Raw genomic sequence first — 18,461 nt, forward strand, 5'->3', positions numbered from 1 at the left:
ACAATGAACATTGTCTCAAAGCAACTTTACTACCTTGAGAGGAACCAGACTCAACAGGGACCCATCCCCATGGTCTTTTCCCAAACTGTTGCCACAAAGTTGAAAAAATACCATGTGTTTAATATAATCAATATTAGTAGTTTGTGTGGCTAAAAAACCTAAACCTAGACGCCCCTTCTAATGTATGTAAAAATGTGTTTGTATGCAACGTTTAGTTAAAAAATATGCTGTTATGTAAAGATTATTAACGTTAGTCTTTTTTGGCAGGACTTAAAAGGTTAAACTACAGAGCTGTACACAGCATTTCTGTACAAGCTGTATCTGTTTTTCAGCTGGTATGCACCTGTGCTTGCCATCATCTGCAAATGTGATGTGTCAGCTATCAAAAGAGCAATTATGCATTATGACTCTAATGCTTGATGCTGCTTCTGTAATTAGCATTGATTCGTTTAGATAATCTAGGGATGCTAAAGATGGGACATTTGCACACGAGCAAGAAATGCTGAATGAGTCTCTTGAGATTTTTAATAAACTTAAGCTGTGTCCATAATAATAATAATACTTTGGTTTTGTAAATTCCACAGGCTTCATTAATGTACAGCTGCCTGTATGCCTCACTGTTGGTACTTCTTGGGTGGTGCAGCAGTTTAATATACTAGTCCATTGCCGCGGAGACCTGGGTTGATGTCTCAGTGGTGCACCCAGCCTGGTTGGGTGTGCAACAGTTCTGTTCCGGCATGCCTTTTTTGTCACAGTTAACAAAGCCTGGTTTATAAAGACAGACAGTGTTTTTTGTGGAGGGGCATCACTGGCCTGCACAAAGGCCTAAAATTTTTTGAATGAATGATTGAATTAATTATTCTTAATAAAATAATTCTTCTGCTTGTACACTAATGCGGAAAGCCTGGATGAAGTCTTGAGTGGCCTGGTGACAGAGGCAGTTTCTGAGCATTGTAAGGTGCATTGTGGGACCTGAGCACTCCTCAACCACTTGCTGTGCTTGACCTTATGTCCAGTCATTCTGACTTTACATTTACACAATGACATTTAACAGATGCTTTCATCTAAAGTGATTGATTTATCATTGAATTTAAACCAAGCAACCGAGTGTTGTTCAGGAGACCAGTAGTTGTGCCTGGAGAGTGGTGGGCCTTAACCGTTCAGGTACCACTAGTTTACCACTTTTCTTCTCATTATGAGTATGATGCAGATGCAGTCAATGTAGTCTTCTTGAATACAATTCACATGTATATCAGCATCATCTATATCGCACATAGTCACTCTCGAAAACAGTCAAACTGTAAGCAAATAAGCAAAATGAAATTTACAGGGGATATAAAGTCTGCACACCATTTCCCAGGTTTTGGGGGTTTAGAAATGATATATAAATGATAAATGATGTACAGTGAACAAGATTATGAAACAAGATCTAGATCAGTTAAACTTTTATCAAGATATCTGATCTTTTTCCACTATTTGTCTCTTTCAGCGGAGGAAGAGGATGTGTTAACCAACGACTTAATGGTAGACTGGTTCAACCTGATCCGAAGCAAGCAGGTGTACATCCGACGAGAATCTGAGCTGGTCTATATGTAAGTCAGATTTACTAAATGTTAACTGTATTGTCTCCCCTGCTTGTATGTTTACAGTGCCAGTAGTTTTATATTTAATTGCCTCATATCATATAAAGTATGTTTAAAAAAAAGTATTTTTTAATCAGTTCAGATACAATATATGGTCAAAATTATGTGAAAACCTGACTGTGGGTTTGTTGAACTGCCTGTCTTACTAGTTAAACATAAAGCCTGTCCTGCAATCGACATGTCATCTCATTCCAAAGTTGATAAGGTCAGCTCTGTGCCGGCCACTGGTGTTCCTGTACACCAAACTCATCAAATCATGTCTTTATAGACCTCGCTTTGTGGACAGTCCTGCTGGATCAGCACACAAAGTTGGAAGTGTAATACAGTATATATTATATTTATATTATATAATAAATATAAGTAAATTATGTCATTAATTTTACACAACTGTTAATGGTGGTGTGGCTAAAACACATGAGCTTACTATTTAGGAGGGGTGTCACATAGTTTTGGCCATATTTTGTAGCTTCAACTTTGCTCAATGCATGTACTGAGCATGCAACTGTCTCAGTTTGTCAACACCTGTTTAAAAAGTTATTTCAAATTAAAAGCATGATCGACGCATTTCTATGTTAAACAGTTAATCTCATTGTGAGGTCTATCTGTATAGTAGGGACTGTCTACCATACTAACAAAGAACTTTCAGGCAGGTCAGGCAGCCCTTTTAAACTTGGAACAGTATGTGTTAGAATAGGTACCTTGAACGTAACCTTTACTCTGAGTTACTAAGTTGCAGGCTGCCTTGCTGTCTACTGCCCACTTAGGCAGCTTTCTAAGTAGAGAGGATTCTAATAAGACATCAAAGTTAAAAGACATGTTTATCAGACTACCTAGACAGCAAGGGCAGCACGGTGGCTAAGTGGGTAGCACTGTCGCCTCACAGCAAGAATGTCCTGGGTTCGATCCCCAGGTGGGGCGGTCCGGGTCCTTTCTGTGTGTAGTTTGCATGTTCTCCCCGTGTCTGCGTGGCTTTCCTCTGGGTGCTCTGGTTTCCTCCCACAGTCCAAAGACATGCAAGTGAGGTGAATTGGAGACACTAAATTGTCCATGACTGTGTTCAAGATAACCTTGAGAAGTGATTAACCTTGTGTAATGAGTAACTACCATTTCTGTCATGAAGTGTAAAACATGACGTTAAAATCCTAATAAAACAAACAAACAAAACCTAGACGGCGATTATGGTGATTACGTCACCAAAGTTTTTTGCTTACTAAGCTAAAACAGTTAGCCTCAGGCCATTCAAACCAATAAGCTGAGGTGACACAACCAGCTAGCATGCTAGCTAATATCACCCTCTGTGTACTGTGATCATGGGTAGCATTGTTGCCTCACAGCAAAAAGGTCCTGCGTCCGATTCCCAGGTAGAATCGTCTGGGTCCTTTCTGTGTGGAGTTTGCATGTTCTTCCTGTGTCTGCGGCTTGTCCATGACTGTGTTTGACATTAAACTTGTAACTAGTAAGTACCTGTCCTGTCATGAATGTGACCAAAGTGTGTAAGACATGATGTTTTTATTATTTATGTGCCTGATTTTAAGGATTTTTTCTTAAAAGCAAGATAATTGAAACTTACTCAGAAATCTCTTTGTGGCAGTGGGAAGTCGCAGGACCTGGAGGAGGAGCAGCCAAATGTTGAGGCAGAACTTCGGAAGCTGTTAGAAAAACCAGGTAAACAAGGCTAAATGTTAGTACGTTCTCTAGCCAGTATGTGGACACCCTCTTCTAATCATTGATTTCAGGTGCTTCAGCCACACCCATGACTGACCCTATGTTAGCTTTTTTTGTAAAAAAAACATGGGCTGCGTCCGGAATCGCATACCTCCATACTCAATAGTACTCGAGAGCGGTTAGTATGTCCAAATACATAATATACATAAAAAAGTACGCGAGAAGTACCCGGATGACCTACTTCTTGGGCAGCCATGTTTGAGTATGCAAGCGATGCACATTTGTGGTCCGCTAATGTATTCCATAATGCAACTGGAGCTGCGTAGGCCTTCGAAGCGGAATAAGAAACAAGAAAGATGGCGGAAAACGGAGAGTCCTCTGTTTACAAGTGTAAGTAAGATAAATAAAATACAAATTTTAAAGACGAATAAATAACAAAAAGATGATAAATATCCAACATTTTGGCGAGTGGGGTTTGTAATGAGTCTGTAACTATGGTGATATTACGTCATCACGTCCCCATGTCATCACTTGACGTTGGTAAGATGGCGGATGTAGTACGTAGCGGTGTTGTGTGCATACTGCATACTTCTGTACTGAAAGTATGTACTTTTTTACCGGCCAAGTAGTGCATACCTTCCTCCAATCTAGTACGTACTCTGTAAGTATGCGATTCCGGACGCAGCTATGGTCATATTTTGAAAAATTTGGTGTGAAGGAACTCGTGTCTTCCACAGAGCTTTGATCTCAACCTCATTATACACATTTGGGATGAACTGGGACAATTATTGTAAGCCCGGCTTGCATATCCAACATTGTTCACTTACCTTCTGAGTGAGTGGGGAATTCCCACAGACAGACTTAAATCTTGTTAAAATACTCAATAATAATGTCCAAGAACTTTATAGTCAGGTGTCCACATACTTTTAATTATATACAGTATGTATGTTGCATTGGTGAAAGGTCAAATTCCAGTGTAACATTTCAAACAATGTATTCATTTAGCTTCTTGTGAATTTAGGTTTTTATTACTGGCCACAAATATTCAAGTCAACAGGCATTGCTTGCATCATTAGTTGTTCAGTGAATGGGACATAAGGAATGTGCAGCTGTTTTCTATTTGCAAATTAAATCTGATATGTAGCATAAGTGAGAACACATGTTGTCCTTTTGATTATTCTCAATGGAGCAGGTATTCTAGCAGCAGCAGGCCTTTTTTGTCTTGCTGTCTTATTTAATCTTTACTTAAATCCTGTACAGCACAAGCAGGGCTACAGCAATTATTTTAATCAATTGACTTTTTAAATCATTAGTTAGTATGTATAGTTTTACCCATAATAAAGTAAAAACATTTTTATAGTGTTTCCAAAAAATAATAATTATTATTATTCACAAAGTATTCAGACTTTTATTGAGTACCATACAGAAGTCCCTTTAGTCAGTACAGATCCAGGTCTTCTTAAATGTGCCTCTGTTTTTCAAGCTGTGCACAACTGGATTTGGGAAGTTTCTTCATGGTAGATCCTCACAAGCTCTATTAAATTAGATGATGAGCAAATCTTTAGGTCACTCCCAAGATTTTTAATTGGGTTTAAATCTAGACTTTGACCGTGCAACTCGGAGTTGTTTTGACTGTATATTTTAGGTTATTGTCATGTTGGAAGGTGAACTGTAGCCCCAGTCCGTTTGTGTGTGCTCTAATAGATGTTTTCTTTAAGGGTGTTCATGAATTTGGCAGCATTCATCTATCCCTCAATTCTTAGCAGTCTCCCTGTTCCTGTTGCTGAGAAGCACCCCAAAGCACAACACTGCCACCACTATGTTTCACCATAGGGATGATACTAGCCAGATCATGTGCAGTGTCTTTTTTTTGTCCATTTTTGTCATCAGACCAGAAAATCTCTTTTTTATAAGTGGGCTGTCATATTTGTTTTTCTTCAACAGTGACTTCTGTCCTGCCATGCTACTATTAAGGCACTTTCAATGCTGTATTATTGAGCTTGACCACAAGGAGGCATTGATTGACTTAACAACATTTCATACCTAATGAGGTTCTTACTGTCTGTAGATCACTTGAAGACACCCAGAGATCGCAAGCGAGAGGAGGAGCTGATGGCAAAACTTGTGGAAATAGTCAACGACCGAAACGCTATTGTGGACGGACTTGACGAGGACCGACTGAGGTGAGCATGATGCATGGCAATATATGTACTTCTAATAGTTTAATGTATGTGAACACTACTCCTAATTAGTGAGTCCAGGTCCATTTATTGCTAAGAGATGTATAAAATATATATAATGGGACAGTTTTTGGGTCATTGTGGCTATGTTTTCAGCATTGCCTTTTACTGTTCCATTTTAGTGATGTCCATATAGTCACAATTTGATTACATTTTTAGAGTGAATAGGAATGTCAATTACAAGCCAGGCCTCCATCTGTCTAACAATGGTGCTTGCTCCCTCAATTCTGGTTGGAGTAAATGGACACAAATTCCCAGACACACTTCAAAAATCCTTTCCAGAACAAGAGGTGCTGTAACAACCACAAAAGGGGCTTGGCAACCTAAGACCTGTAATTTTGGAATTTGATGTCTGACATGGATATTTGTTGCCATTACCTTAAAAAAAACCCTAATAGATTAAAAAATTTGATGACTGTTTTGTGACAGGCCTTTCTGTAGGACTTAATGGCTTGTTTTGTTTGCTTTTCAATAGGGAGGACGAGGAGGATGAGCAGCTAAAGAAGATGCTGCAAGACCTTGGTAAGTTTAGAAAATTCCAATCAAGACTGGCAATTTGCCCAAATTCTTTTTTTATAATAATAATAATATATGCCATAGTAAAACCACCACATGTAGTGTTTTTTTCCCCACCATACCAGTATCAAGCTTAACCTTGTTTGCTAAATAACAGCAATGGTCATCTCAACCTAATTATATTACAGACTGGATGACTAATGAGTTATACTGTCCATTTCTTCCATGAATAGTTTGTTTTATCAGACTCCGAATCCATTATTGTCCTCAATCCAACATTTAGGATCTGACATGGACAATTTAATAATTAAATTCACAAAGCCGAGTTCACAGTGTGATTATAAGATCGTTACCTGTCAAACTTTTTGACTCAAGGGTCACGCTGGGTTTTAAAATTTGACAAACTGGGCCAGGCCCGTAGCAAATGGGGGGATGAATTAATATCTTGCCAGAAATTGAATTGGCTTTATCAAAGGTTGCTAGTGTTTTAAATGCACCATTTGTTGGAACTTTTGACAAGACAAACTGCTGTTCTTCAAATTCTTACAGTTTATGTTTTTTTTCCATCACCACGTCATCCTGTGATGCCCTCCCTATAGCAGCGGATACACAGTCAGATTTTTATCCAAACTTTCTCAGCCTGTCCAAACCTTTCATCAACTGTCTTTGGATGCAGCAGCACTAAAACGGGCACCGCAAAGCATGGCACATCTATATGCGTTTCAAAACCGCTGATCTTTACTCACAACCAAAGAAAACCTTTAGTATTATTGTACAGTGTAACCCCAACTATAGACCTGCAGCAAAATAAAACAGAACTTAGTTTGATTCAAGTGCTCATTCGGCAACACCTACATCTGAATTCTACAGGTGAAATCTTTATACATACACAAGTACATGAAACAGTGAAAACCCAAACTGTCACGCTATTTTGAGAGAAAAATTGCTTCCAAGCTCACACCAGTATAAATCTATCTTGACTGTGGATGGTGTCAAACATGCTCCAGCAGTCACTTCTGACCAAATTTTCTTTTAGCACAAGGTGATGTTTTTGTTTCCTGTTCCATGTACTTTGTGATGTTTGCTGCCAAAATAGCCCTGTTTATACAGGCTCAGAGAAAGTATCAGCTGTACTTCATGTTCATATGTTCATAATCAATAGTGAGAAATTAGGAGGAATTGTTAACCCTAAAAATCAGACCAATAAAGTGTATAGCCAAAAGTTTGTGGACAGCCCATCTAACTATTGGTTTCATAAAAAAAAATAAAAAAATTTTTTATAAATGATTTCATAAAAGGAGATGCCCCACGCCCCCAAACTGGTGTAATATGTTGAACACGGATCGCAACAAAGTATATCCTGATAGTACCCCAAATAATACCCCAAATATACCAAAGAAAGACAACTGCACATAACTGGAACTGTTAAATGTGGTGTAAAACTCAAATAAATGAATAAATAATGATTTGCTTATAACTTTGTGGCAGCAGTTTGGGGAAGGCCAACATGAAAGTACCCCTGTGCTCAAAGCGAGGTTTGTGGCCTGCACAGAGCCCAAAACTCTACCCTGAACTTAAACGCCTTTTCAATACACCCTAAATAAATTGGAATGTCAATTTTGAGCCAGACAGATATATTTGAGTTTACCCAAATTCCCACAGGTACACTCCAAAATTTTCTGGAAAGCTTTCCCAGGAAAATATTGTACATCAATTGTATGTTAGGCAATTTTACCTGCAAATAATGTGCCTGTGTTTTTTGTTCATGTATGGTCATTTTATGTAATTATCACCCTTTTGAAAAACTACCCCCAAACACACACACACACACACACACACTACTTTCCCTACATGTTATTTTTCTTATAAAAGATGAATGACATGTTGTGCCTTGACAGTTCTATTTTAAATTTGTTTAATTTGCTATAAAATAAGCAGCACTACATTAATGATGCACAGTACAGACTACCAGCACTGATTATTTCCATTTTGTTCATAGTGGCTCATTTTGTTTGGAAAGTGCTTTTGTTTTTAGGGGAAGTGCTAGCTAACACTTGTGCCACCCACCACCTCAGTTTAATGCACTCAGTAACTGAACTGTAATTGTTGCATGTTTATATAAAAAAGGCAAAATTTGATTAATGGAAGAAGTCATGCTTTCCATTTTCATTTAATAACCACTAATGGAAGTAAAGCATCAAGTTTGTGGTACAGCTTCTTTTTAAAACTAATAAGGATAAAAAAAAAAACATCAACTCGATTATCGGCCCAGATATGTGGGCAAAGGTCATTAGCATTTGCATTGTATACATTGAAAATGAAAAGCTTTCGACCTTTTCTGATCTGCGGCTTGAATATTATGTCTAACGTCATCATGTTGTGTCTCCTAGAAACAAAAACAGTTCATGTCCTGCAGGATGCAGAGGCTCTAGCCATCCTGTATTTGTTATGCAGTGTACAGTGTATTAGGTGGTTATAACACTGGAAATGTCTCTAAACATAAGAAAATGTACAATGGAGAAGTTGAAGTGACTATTAGATTTGTATTTCAAGTAGTAGGGTAAGGTGCATATGTGTGCAGGACAGTGATGGCATGGTATAGATAGAAGATACACATGTACAGCAAGAGTTAATGTGCTTGTGAGAAAGAAGCTGTGGTGGCGGCAGTTGATCTGAGTCTTTATAGCTCTTACTCTTGGTCTCTGCTGAGATGGAAACGGCTGGAAAAGGGAGTGATCAGGGTGTGAATATAGTATTGTATTCACATTTTTCAATCCAATCTAGTCATGTCTAGTTACCCGTTTGTATTACGCTTCCTCTCTATTGCTGCTGACTTCCACTCCTGACTGAGGAGAGCCGTGACTAATACACGCCCCCTCTGACACGTGTGAAGTAGCCGACTGCATCTTTTCACCTGCACAAGGCGGGTTCATATGGGGTTGGGATTAGCACACAGAGAGACATGCACTGATCTCCATCATTCACCATCTCTGTACAGACGCCACAGCTCAGCCAGCAGTGGTCGTAATTACATCAGTTATTGAATCCCCACCGGCATCCAACCCAACACATTAGCTAATCACTGTCTGTACAGCCTTCCAACCTGTTAGTAGCAGAGCTGAAATTCAAACTTGCAAGTGATGCCAGCTCTGGTGCGCTAGTATGTTTTTACCACTTTGCCACCGAGTGCCTTTTTCCAGTAATTTAAATTCAGCAAAAATGGCTATGTTGGCTACATTTTCTACAACACAGTCAGCAAAACATGAAATTTAACTCGGGGTGTGCAGACATTTGCACAATACTATTTGTCGTTTATGTAAATTTTTCAGCATATACACTGTTGGGTCACATTATTATGACCACAGGCTAATATCCAAAGTAACCATTGTGTGAGGCACCAAGAGCAGCTAGGTGGCAGTGGTGCCATTTTTCCACTCACAATACACTATAACCACAGCAGCACGCAAACAGTTCACAAGCTGTGCACTTTTAGTAATATAGCCACCCTTGGCCCGAAGGCTATCATCATCTATTTTTGCAACTCTGATAAATTGGCCCCAACGAGGAATATGTGTGCAGACACCCTATCACCCACCTTATATACCAGGGGTGTCGAATTTTAAGCCCGCGGGCCAAATACGGCCCGCCACGTCATTTTATGAGCGAGAGCTTAAAAGACGTATGATTGTTGTGATGGTTTGAGTAGTTACAGAGACTTACTTATAATTTAATGGGACACTTGAGCCTTTGGCAACTGTTGACATGGTAGTCATGGCAACTAACTTTGACTTTCCTAAGAAGCCATGTCATGTTTACGTTTTAGCAGCAAAAGAACTGATGCACACAGTGTACAGTTGGAAAGCAAATAAAACCAGCGTAATCGTATTTTGGAGGAAGCTGTCTGTCTAGCTGAAAAAGGGGGAAAACGTGGCAAGGGCAGAACAATTGTCTTAAAATACACTGTAAAATAAAGCAATAAGCCACGAGAGACCGTGCGTTACTGCGAAGCAAAGTGCCTAAAACGTCTTTCCCCGTGATAAAATCATAGCAGTAGCGCATGGTCTCGAGTGGCTTATTGCTTTTATAAAACGGTGGTCAACATAAAATATAATAAAATACAACAATGTTCAATTTATAAATGTTTTTATTTACAAAAGCACTTACAAAAAGGGCAAGCTGTAGCCTAGTGGTTAAGGCACAGGACTAGTAATCCAAAGGTTGCTGGTTCAAGCCCCACCACTGCTAGGTTGCTGCTGTTGGGCCCTTGAGCAAGGCCCTTAACCCTCAGTTGCTCAGACTGTATACAGTGGGGTCAAAAAGTATTTAGTCAGCCACTGATTGTGCAATTTCTCCTACTTAGAAAGACGAGAGAGGTCTGTAATTTTCATCATAGGTACACTTCAACTACAGTATGAGGGACAAAATGAGAAAAAAAAATCCAGGAAATCACATTGTAGGATTTTTAAAGAATTTATTTGTAAATTATGGTGGAAAATAAGTATTTGGTCAATAACAAATGAAAAAGATTTCTGGCTCTCACAGACCTGTAACTTCTTCTTTAAGAAGCTCTTCTGTCCTCCACTCGTTACCTGTATTAATGGCACCTGTTTGACCTCGTTATCTGTATAAAAGACACCTGTCCACAGCCTCAAACAGTCAGACTCCGAACTCAACCATGGCCAAGACTAAAGAGCTGTCGAAGGACACCAGGAAGAAAATTGTAGACCTGCACCAGGCTGGGAAGAGTGAATCTACAATAGGCAAGCAGGTCGGTGTGAATAAATCAACTGTGGGAGCAATTGTAAGAAAGTGGAAGACATACAAGACGATTGATAATCTCCCTTGGGGTCAAGATCTCATCCCGTGGGGTCAAAATGATCATGAGAACGGTGAGCAAAAATCCCAGAACTACACGGAGGGACCTGATGAATGACCTGCAGAGAGCTGGGACCAAAGTAACAAAGGCTACCATCAGTAACACTACGCCGAGAGGGACTCAAATCCTGCAGTGCCAGGCGTGTCCCCCTGCTTAAGCCAGTACATGTCCAGGCCCGTCTGAAGTTTGCCAGAGAGCATATGGATGATCCAGAAGAGGATTGGGAGAATATCATATGGTCAGATGAAACCAAAATGGAACTTTTTGGTAAAAACTCAACTCGTCATGTTTGGAGGAAGAAGAAGAACCCAAGAACACCATACCTACTGTGAAGCATGGGGGTGGAAACATCATGCTTTGGGGCTGTTTTTCTGCAAAGGGGACAGGACGACTGATCCGTGTTAAGGGAAGAATGAACCGGGCCATGTATCGTGAGATTTTAAGCCAAAACCTCCTTCCATCAGTGAGAGCATTGAAGATGGAACGTGGCTGGGTCTTCCAGCATGACAATGATCCCAAACACACCGCTCGGGCAACGAAGGAGTGGCTCCGTAAAAAGCATTTCAAGGTCCTGGAGTGGCCTAGCCAGTCTCCAGACCTCAACCCCATAGAAAATTTGTGGAGTCCGTGTTGCCCAGCGACAGCCCCAAAACATCACTGCTCTAGAGGAGATCTGCATGGAGGAATGGGCCAAAATACCAGCTACAGTGTGTGCAAACCTGGTGAAGACTTACAGGAAACATTTGACCTCTGTCATTGCCAACAAAGGTTATGTTACAAAGTATTGAGTTGAACTTTTGTTATTGACCAAATACTTATTTTCCACCATCATTTACAAATAAATTCTTTAAAAATGCTACAATGTGATTTCCTGGATTTTTTTTCTCATTTTGTCTCTCATAGTTGAAGTGTACCTACGATGAAAATTACAGACCTCTCTCATCTTTCTAAGTAGGAGAACCTGCACAATCAGTGGCTGACTAAATACTTTTTGACCCCACTGTACTGTAAGTCGCTTTGGATAAAGGCGTCTGCTAAAACTGTTTATTTTTTTATGTTAACCAAATTGTAAAAAGTATATGTACACTCATACCGCTCAGATATGAGTGTCCCCTGTGCACAAAGCGATGTCGTGGCTTGACGGATTTGGTGTTGAGAAGTTCCATTGTCCTGCACTGGACCCTGTTTAACACCAATGAAAGCTTATCCTCCTCCAACATTAGTCTTGTCTAAATCTCGCAAATGTTTTTTGACAGAATGGGCACAAATCCACAGCCAGTCCCACTTCTCATGCAGTGTCCTCCTAGAACAGTAGAGGACCATGATTTTGGAATGGGATGTTCAGCATGTTCATGGTCAAATAGTGTATTGTGCAAGTTGTGATGCCATTATGGCATTACAGAATACATCTCCACTAGTCAAGAACTGATGCTTTATTTAACTACTGATTATTTCTCTCTTCCCAACAGATATAAAGAAAGAAAAAAAGAAAAGATCTATATCCAGGTTCTTCAGTCGGAAGAGTAAGCACGAGTCTGGGGAAAACTGAGAGAAAGATGGTGGAGGAATTTATTGTAGGTTTTATTCAGTTCGGATTATCCTGGGATATTTATATAGCTGAATAATAGATTGAAAAGGTTTTTTTGTGTTGTCAAGACCTGCCATCATATTAATTTGACAACCTTTAGATTTGTTAAGTATTTTTCCTTATAATTAATGTGTATATGTACAGACGTCCATGGTTAAGATTTTGATCATTGGCTTTTAATGTTTGTATAAACTTTGTGTAGCACAGTGTGCAGATAAATTGTATTGATTCATATTGAATCATTCAATCTTTAGAATGGTTGGTTCAGTCCAACACTTTACTCTGTTAATTCAGTATATTCACAATACAAGGACAAAAAGTATGTGCACCTCTTAGCTAATTATTTAACTCCAGGTTTTTTGGCCACACATTTATATTGCACGGTGCCCTGTGCCTTGTCGGGGTAAATGGAATGTCGATTATAAGTCAAGCCCCTTCAGTGCCTGACCCTAATTATGCTATTTATGGGTGTGTATTCTCACAGACACACTCCAAATGATGTCCAAAAAGTTCGTGGTCAGTTGTCCACATACTTTTGCCAAATAGTGTATTTTATTGTTTTGTGCTTTTTAGGAAAAAATGGATTCTGCCAAGATGCACTTTTTAGAGAATTTCATGGACGATCTGTTGTAGTTATAGAGTGTGACCGGCAGGTGGCAGCATTTATCTAGTGGTCTTAAGTCCGTTTAAAATGAGACACATTTTAACTTGCATTAAATGCGCACATGGTAAACATTGCATTACACATTAGTCAAAAGTTTAGCTACACTTGGGCAGTGGTAGCTCAGTGGTTGACTGTAACAGCATAAGCCGTGCTCTAGCAGCTTTCTTTGCATAGATAGCAGTCCGGACAAATTTGCTCCCAGCATCAGGTGACAATTTGTTTCTATTTTCTTGACATTTACTAAATAAACATCATCCGTCATTTTAAAATGTGCAAGCAAACTAGCCCTGTTTATGTGTATGTAGAAAGTCACCAGCATTAATCAATCATAATAAATAACACTAAATTAGGAGAGCAGACCACAAAGTTAAATTAAATTATAGATGTACACCAACAAGTTAATAATCAAAGTTGCTGTGTGGATTTTTTAATTTTTTTAAACCAACATCATTTAGTCACCGAAAATAAAGATAGCAGATATTACCAACATCCCAAAACATATGTATTCCTTACAAGTGTTGATAAATTGTATTTTACGAACAAGTGTAGAATATGTAGATTATTTAATTTTATTCCCCCATCAACAGTATTTTGGTTATATGTGCATATTAAGTGCAAATTAAGTGTGACGTTCCCTGTAGACAAAAGCATTGTTTTTAAAAGATTCATTTGTTACCTGGAACCTTTTTGCATTTTAAATGTGTTTTCTACTTTTAGGATTTAAAAGGAAAATAATGACATGTGATGTACAATAAAGTTTAAACATTTAAACTGTCGTATTTATTTGTTTCATTTGTTCTGGTAATTGGATCACACTGGGTTCAGCTCAAAAGCACTGCTGTGTGAATAAATTCTGCACCGGGCATCACAGCAATCAGATTTCACTCTGCACTACATGGTCTAATTACTAAGTTACTAAGGGGTTTCAGCCACACCTATTGATAACAGGTATATCAGGGCGGCACGGTGGCTCAGTAGGTAGCACTGTCGCCTCACAGCAAGAAGGTCCTGGCCTGCGTGGGTTTCCTCTGGGATCTCCGGTTTCCTCCCACAGTCCAAAAACATGCAAGTGAGGTGAATTGGAGATACTAAATTGTACCATGACTGTGTTTTACATTAAACTTGTGAACTGATGAATCTTGTGTAACGAGTACTCACAGTTTGTCAGAAATGTAACCAAAGTGGATAAAACATGACGTTAAAATCCTAATAAATAAATAAATACATGATACCAGGTATATCAAATCAGTTTTATAAATTAAATGCTTCTAACCTTGTGACAACAAACAAATGCCCTTTCCTGTTTCAGCATGAATGAAGCCATTTGGTCAAAAAGAATTCTAGAAAATTGAGTTTGACTGCGAACCACATCATCTCAGGCTTCTTTCTGACCTCACAAAAGCTCTTTCTGCTCCCAAATGTCCACAGACGTGTACTAAAATATTCTGATAACTCTTCCCAAAGAAGTACAGTGATGTTCAAAAAAATAGTCACACATCAATAACCTGATAAATCACTGTTTTTCGTAGAAAAGATATTTCTACATAGCAAATAATTTACTTGAAAGTGTAGTAGAGTAATGAAAACAAAACAAACCCAACAATTAACACATGCATGCTGCTTATTCTGAGTAACCGAAGCATTGATTGAAAGGGGCTTGTTCAAAATAATAGCAGTGAGGAGTTCAACTGGTGACGGCATTCATTCTGCAGAAGAACGGGTGTAAATTTTGGCCCTAATTTAAGGTAGGAGGGGGGCAAATGTTGCACATGTTGGTCATAGCGCATTTCCTTCTGAAATACTTGGTAAAATGGGTTGTTCCAGACATTGTTCTGATGAACAGCATACTTTGATTAAAAAGTTGATTGTAGAGGGAAAAACATACAGAGCAAATTATTGGCTGCTTAGCCAAAATGATCTCAAATGCCTTGAAGTGACAACCAAAACCTGAAAGACGCATAAAGTGTGGAACTACTGTTCGAAAGGATCAAAGAATAGCCAAAATGGCAAAGGCTCAGCCAATAATCACCTCCAGAAAGATCAAGGAACATCTGAAGTTACCAGTGAGTACAGAAGATGATTAAGTGAAGCCAATTTACCAGCAAGAACTCCTTGCAAAGTCCCGTTGTTAAGAAAAAAGACACGTCCTGAATGGGTTCAAATTTGCCAAGGAACACATTGACTGGTCCAAAGAGTAATGGCTCAACATTTTGTGGACTGATGAAAGCAAAATTTTTCTTTTTGGGTCTAGTGGCCGTAGACAGTATGATCTGTATGATCAGTAAGATCATGGATCAATTTAAAAATATCAGAATACTTGAGGAGATCATGTTGCCCTATGTCGAAGAAGAAATGTCCTTAAAATGGGTGTTTCAACATGACCGTGACCCAAAACATCTTGGTTACAGACAAACAAGATTGAGGTAATAGAGTGGCCAGCACAATCCCCTGACTTCAATCCCATAGAGAACTTGTGGGCTGATATCTGAAGCGTGTTTTTTTTTTTAGGCAAAACCCAAAATTGCAGAAGAACTGTGGAATGTAGTCTAATCATCCTGGACTGGAATTCCTGTTCAGAAGTGCCAGAAGTTGGTCGACTCCATGCAACACAGATCTCGGAAACAATTGTTATGCCACTAAATATTAGTTCAGTAATTTGAAGTAAAGTGAAACCTCAAACATTTTCAGTTTATAGATACATTTTTTGAGTTTTTAAAGAAAATTGCTGGCACTGCTATTTTTTTGAACAGCCGAATATTAATTTTTCTTAACTTTCTGTAAAGGATGAACACAAACTGACTAAATTTTGTTAATGTTTTGATTTAGGATTGAAAGTGTAGTATTTGTAGTATTATAATGATTTTGTGCTTTATTCACTTTTTAAAATCACTGCTATTTTTTTGAACACTACTGTAAATGCTGTTATTGTTGCAAACAAAAGAGGACTTTTAAAATGGCATGTCCAACAAGCTTTTGGTCAGGTGTTCACATATTTTTGCCCACTTTTTTTTTTTTTTTCTTTGTGTGCTGATTTCTGGAAAATACATTAGAGATGGAAAATAAACTATTTGAACTGACCTGTAAAAACAGCTTGTGTTTAGCTCAGCCACCATATAGACCCCCTCCTTTAAACATACACACAGACTTTTACAGCTTTAAACCCACCCTGCGTTTACAGTAAACTGTAGTTGTCTTGGAGGCTTTACATCCATCTGTGGGACTAACACTTAAATCTGAGGATTGTAGAGCAGTGTTAGGCAGCCAAATGTTTAAGCCATGCTTAAATTATTGACCATGTGAATTTATGATTTTTAAAGTCACATGTGATGGCCTGGTGGGTAGCACTGTTGCCTCTCAAAAAGAAGATCCTGTTGGATTCCCAGGTGGAGCAATCCAGGTCCTTGCATGTTCTCCTCATGTCTGCAGGTGTTTCCTACCCCAGTCCAAAGATCTGCAGTCAAGTTAACTGGAGCTACTAAAGTCCCCCTAGAAGTGTGTGTGCGTGCGTGCGTGTGTGTGTGTGTGCGTGCGTGTGTGTGTGTGTTTGCCCTGTGATGTACGAGTGACCTGTGCAGGGTGTTTCCTACCTTTTACCCAGTGAATCAGACCCACCACACGAATAGGATAAAGCGATGGTAAAACAGACAATGAATGAATGACTGATAGTCACATGTTTACCTACAGGTGTTAATATCGGGATTTTAATAATTAAGCTTGATCACATGAGAGAACATGCTAAGTATACTATTTAAAAAGAGAGACAGGTTTAGGACCTGGTAGCATGGGGAAATGGTTGACTTAAACAGTTGAGACAAAGTAGTAGCCTTCAGGTACCTACGCTTAGAAAACTACAGCCTGGACTTGCAGTACACCAAGAAGACGAGAAGTAGTGTGAGTGCACTGTAGCCAGTATGTCGTAAGTGCATTATTCAGAGAGCTCAGTATCCTGAGCTTTGGAAGTCAGAAGCTTAAAACCGCTGTTCACTGAGTGCAGTAGCCTGATGAGAGAGAATTGAAGAGTATTAGCTTCGGAGTGCATTAGCATTAAAACTCTATAACTAATGAATGATAAAGAATACTTTCATTTGTCATATATACACGTGTACAGTACAATAAAATTATTTCCCAGCTTGTTTGATAGCTGAGTTCAGAGCGCAGGATCAGCCATTGTACAGCACCCCTGGAGCCCAGAGGGTTGAAGGCCTTGCTCAAGGGCCCAATAGTGGCAGCATGGCAGAACCCAGATTTGAACTCTCAACCATTTAATTGATAGTCCAAAGCTCTACCCACTAGCCCAGCGGTTCCCAAAGTGTGGGGCGTGCCCCCCTTGGGGGGCGCAGAAGCATGACAGGTGGGTCAAGTCTGACTGAAATTAAGCGTCTGAATTTTTTTTGTTTTCAGGTCTGTCAGGATTCATTCTGACAGAGAGTCTAGATCAGAGGAGCCCAATACATCGATCACACAGTACACGCTGGTAGATCCTCATTCAAACAGGTCAGCGTGACTGATATGAAATGTGGCCACTGTTTGTTTAATTTGCGGTTTGTTACCATAACTATGCCTCAGCCTGCCTAAAGCAGCGCTAAACTATAAAGTTTTATGAAGGAGAAATTTTAACCTACAATATGACATTTATATGAAGTCGAGGGCCTCTGCTGGACAATTTGGAACTTCCTTTTTCCACATGAAAATAATGAAGTCTAAATATGGGTCCATCCTTACTGATTAACACCTGAAAAATGCTTGAGCATCAGCAGCTCCTGTCCAGATACATAAACCTGACTGATACTGTTTAGAGCAAATCATCAGAATAAGGTCAGTGTGATTTATCAGTCACTTGCCCTGTAAAGCTGATCACATATTTTTAAAGGGCTTCAAAGCTTTTTTTGAAAAATGATGAGGGGACCGTAAAAAGTAGATAGTGATGACCTGTAGTCTGAAACAGTAGATCTCAAGCCATGAAAGTATGTAAACCCCTGGTTTAGATGTACAGAATGGAGAGGTAATTGACAGGGATACAAAGAAAAACAGCCACTAATACAGTGATAAGACTTGAACTCTCACAAATTTACACAGATTGAACTTTGTTATCTTTTTTTGCAAAGTGTTTGCAAATTTTATTTTATTAATTTTTTTGAAATAGCAGACTAGTTCCTTTCACCTTTAAATGACTGATATAAAGGTGAAAGGAACATTCATGATCTTTAAAGTTATATCAACAAAGTCTATTTTTGTCAGCATTTTGTTGGGACGGGGGTGGAGGGGGCAT

General features: G+C 39.1%; 1 protein-coding gene across 1 annotated transcript in view; it reads left to right on the forward strand.

The window, feature by feature from the left end:
* micall2b (mical-like 2b) overlaps positions 1 to 13,903 on the forward strand; it is a 55,886-nt gene extending 41,983 nt beyond the window's left edge. The window contains exons 15-19 of the mRNA XM_063010867.1: positions 1,490 to 1,592; positions 3,235 to 3,308; positions 5,377 to 5,491; positions 6,024 to 6,070; positions 12,410 to 13,903. Coding sequence (XP_062866937.1) covers positions 1,490 to 1,592; positions 3,235 to 3,308; positions 5,377 to 5,491; positions 6,024 to 6,070; positions 12,410 to 12,489 — 419 coding nt within the window. The 3' untranslated portion in view covers positions 12,490 to 13,903. The remainder of the gene's footprint in view (positions 1 to 1,489; positions 1,593 to 3,234; positions 3,309 to 5,376; positions 5,492 to 6,023; positions 6,071 to 12,409) is intronic.
* Positions 13,904 to 18,461: the final 4,558 nt, after the last annotated feature.

Source organism: Trichomycterus rosablanca, chromosome 15 (genome assembly GCF_030014385.1).
Source record: "Trichomycterus rosablanca isolate fTriRos1 chromosome 15, fTriRos1.hap1, whole genome shotgun sequence".
Taxonomy (NCBI): domain Eukaryota; kingdom Metazoa; phylum Chordata; class Actinopteri; order Siluriformes; family Trichomycteridae; genus Trichomycterus; species Trichomycterus rosablanca.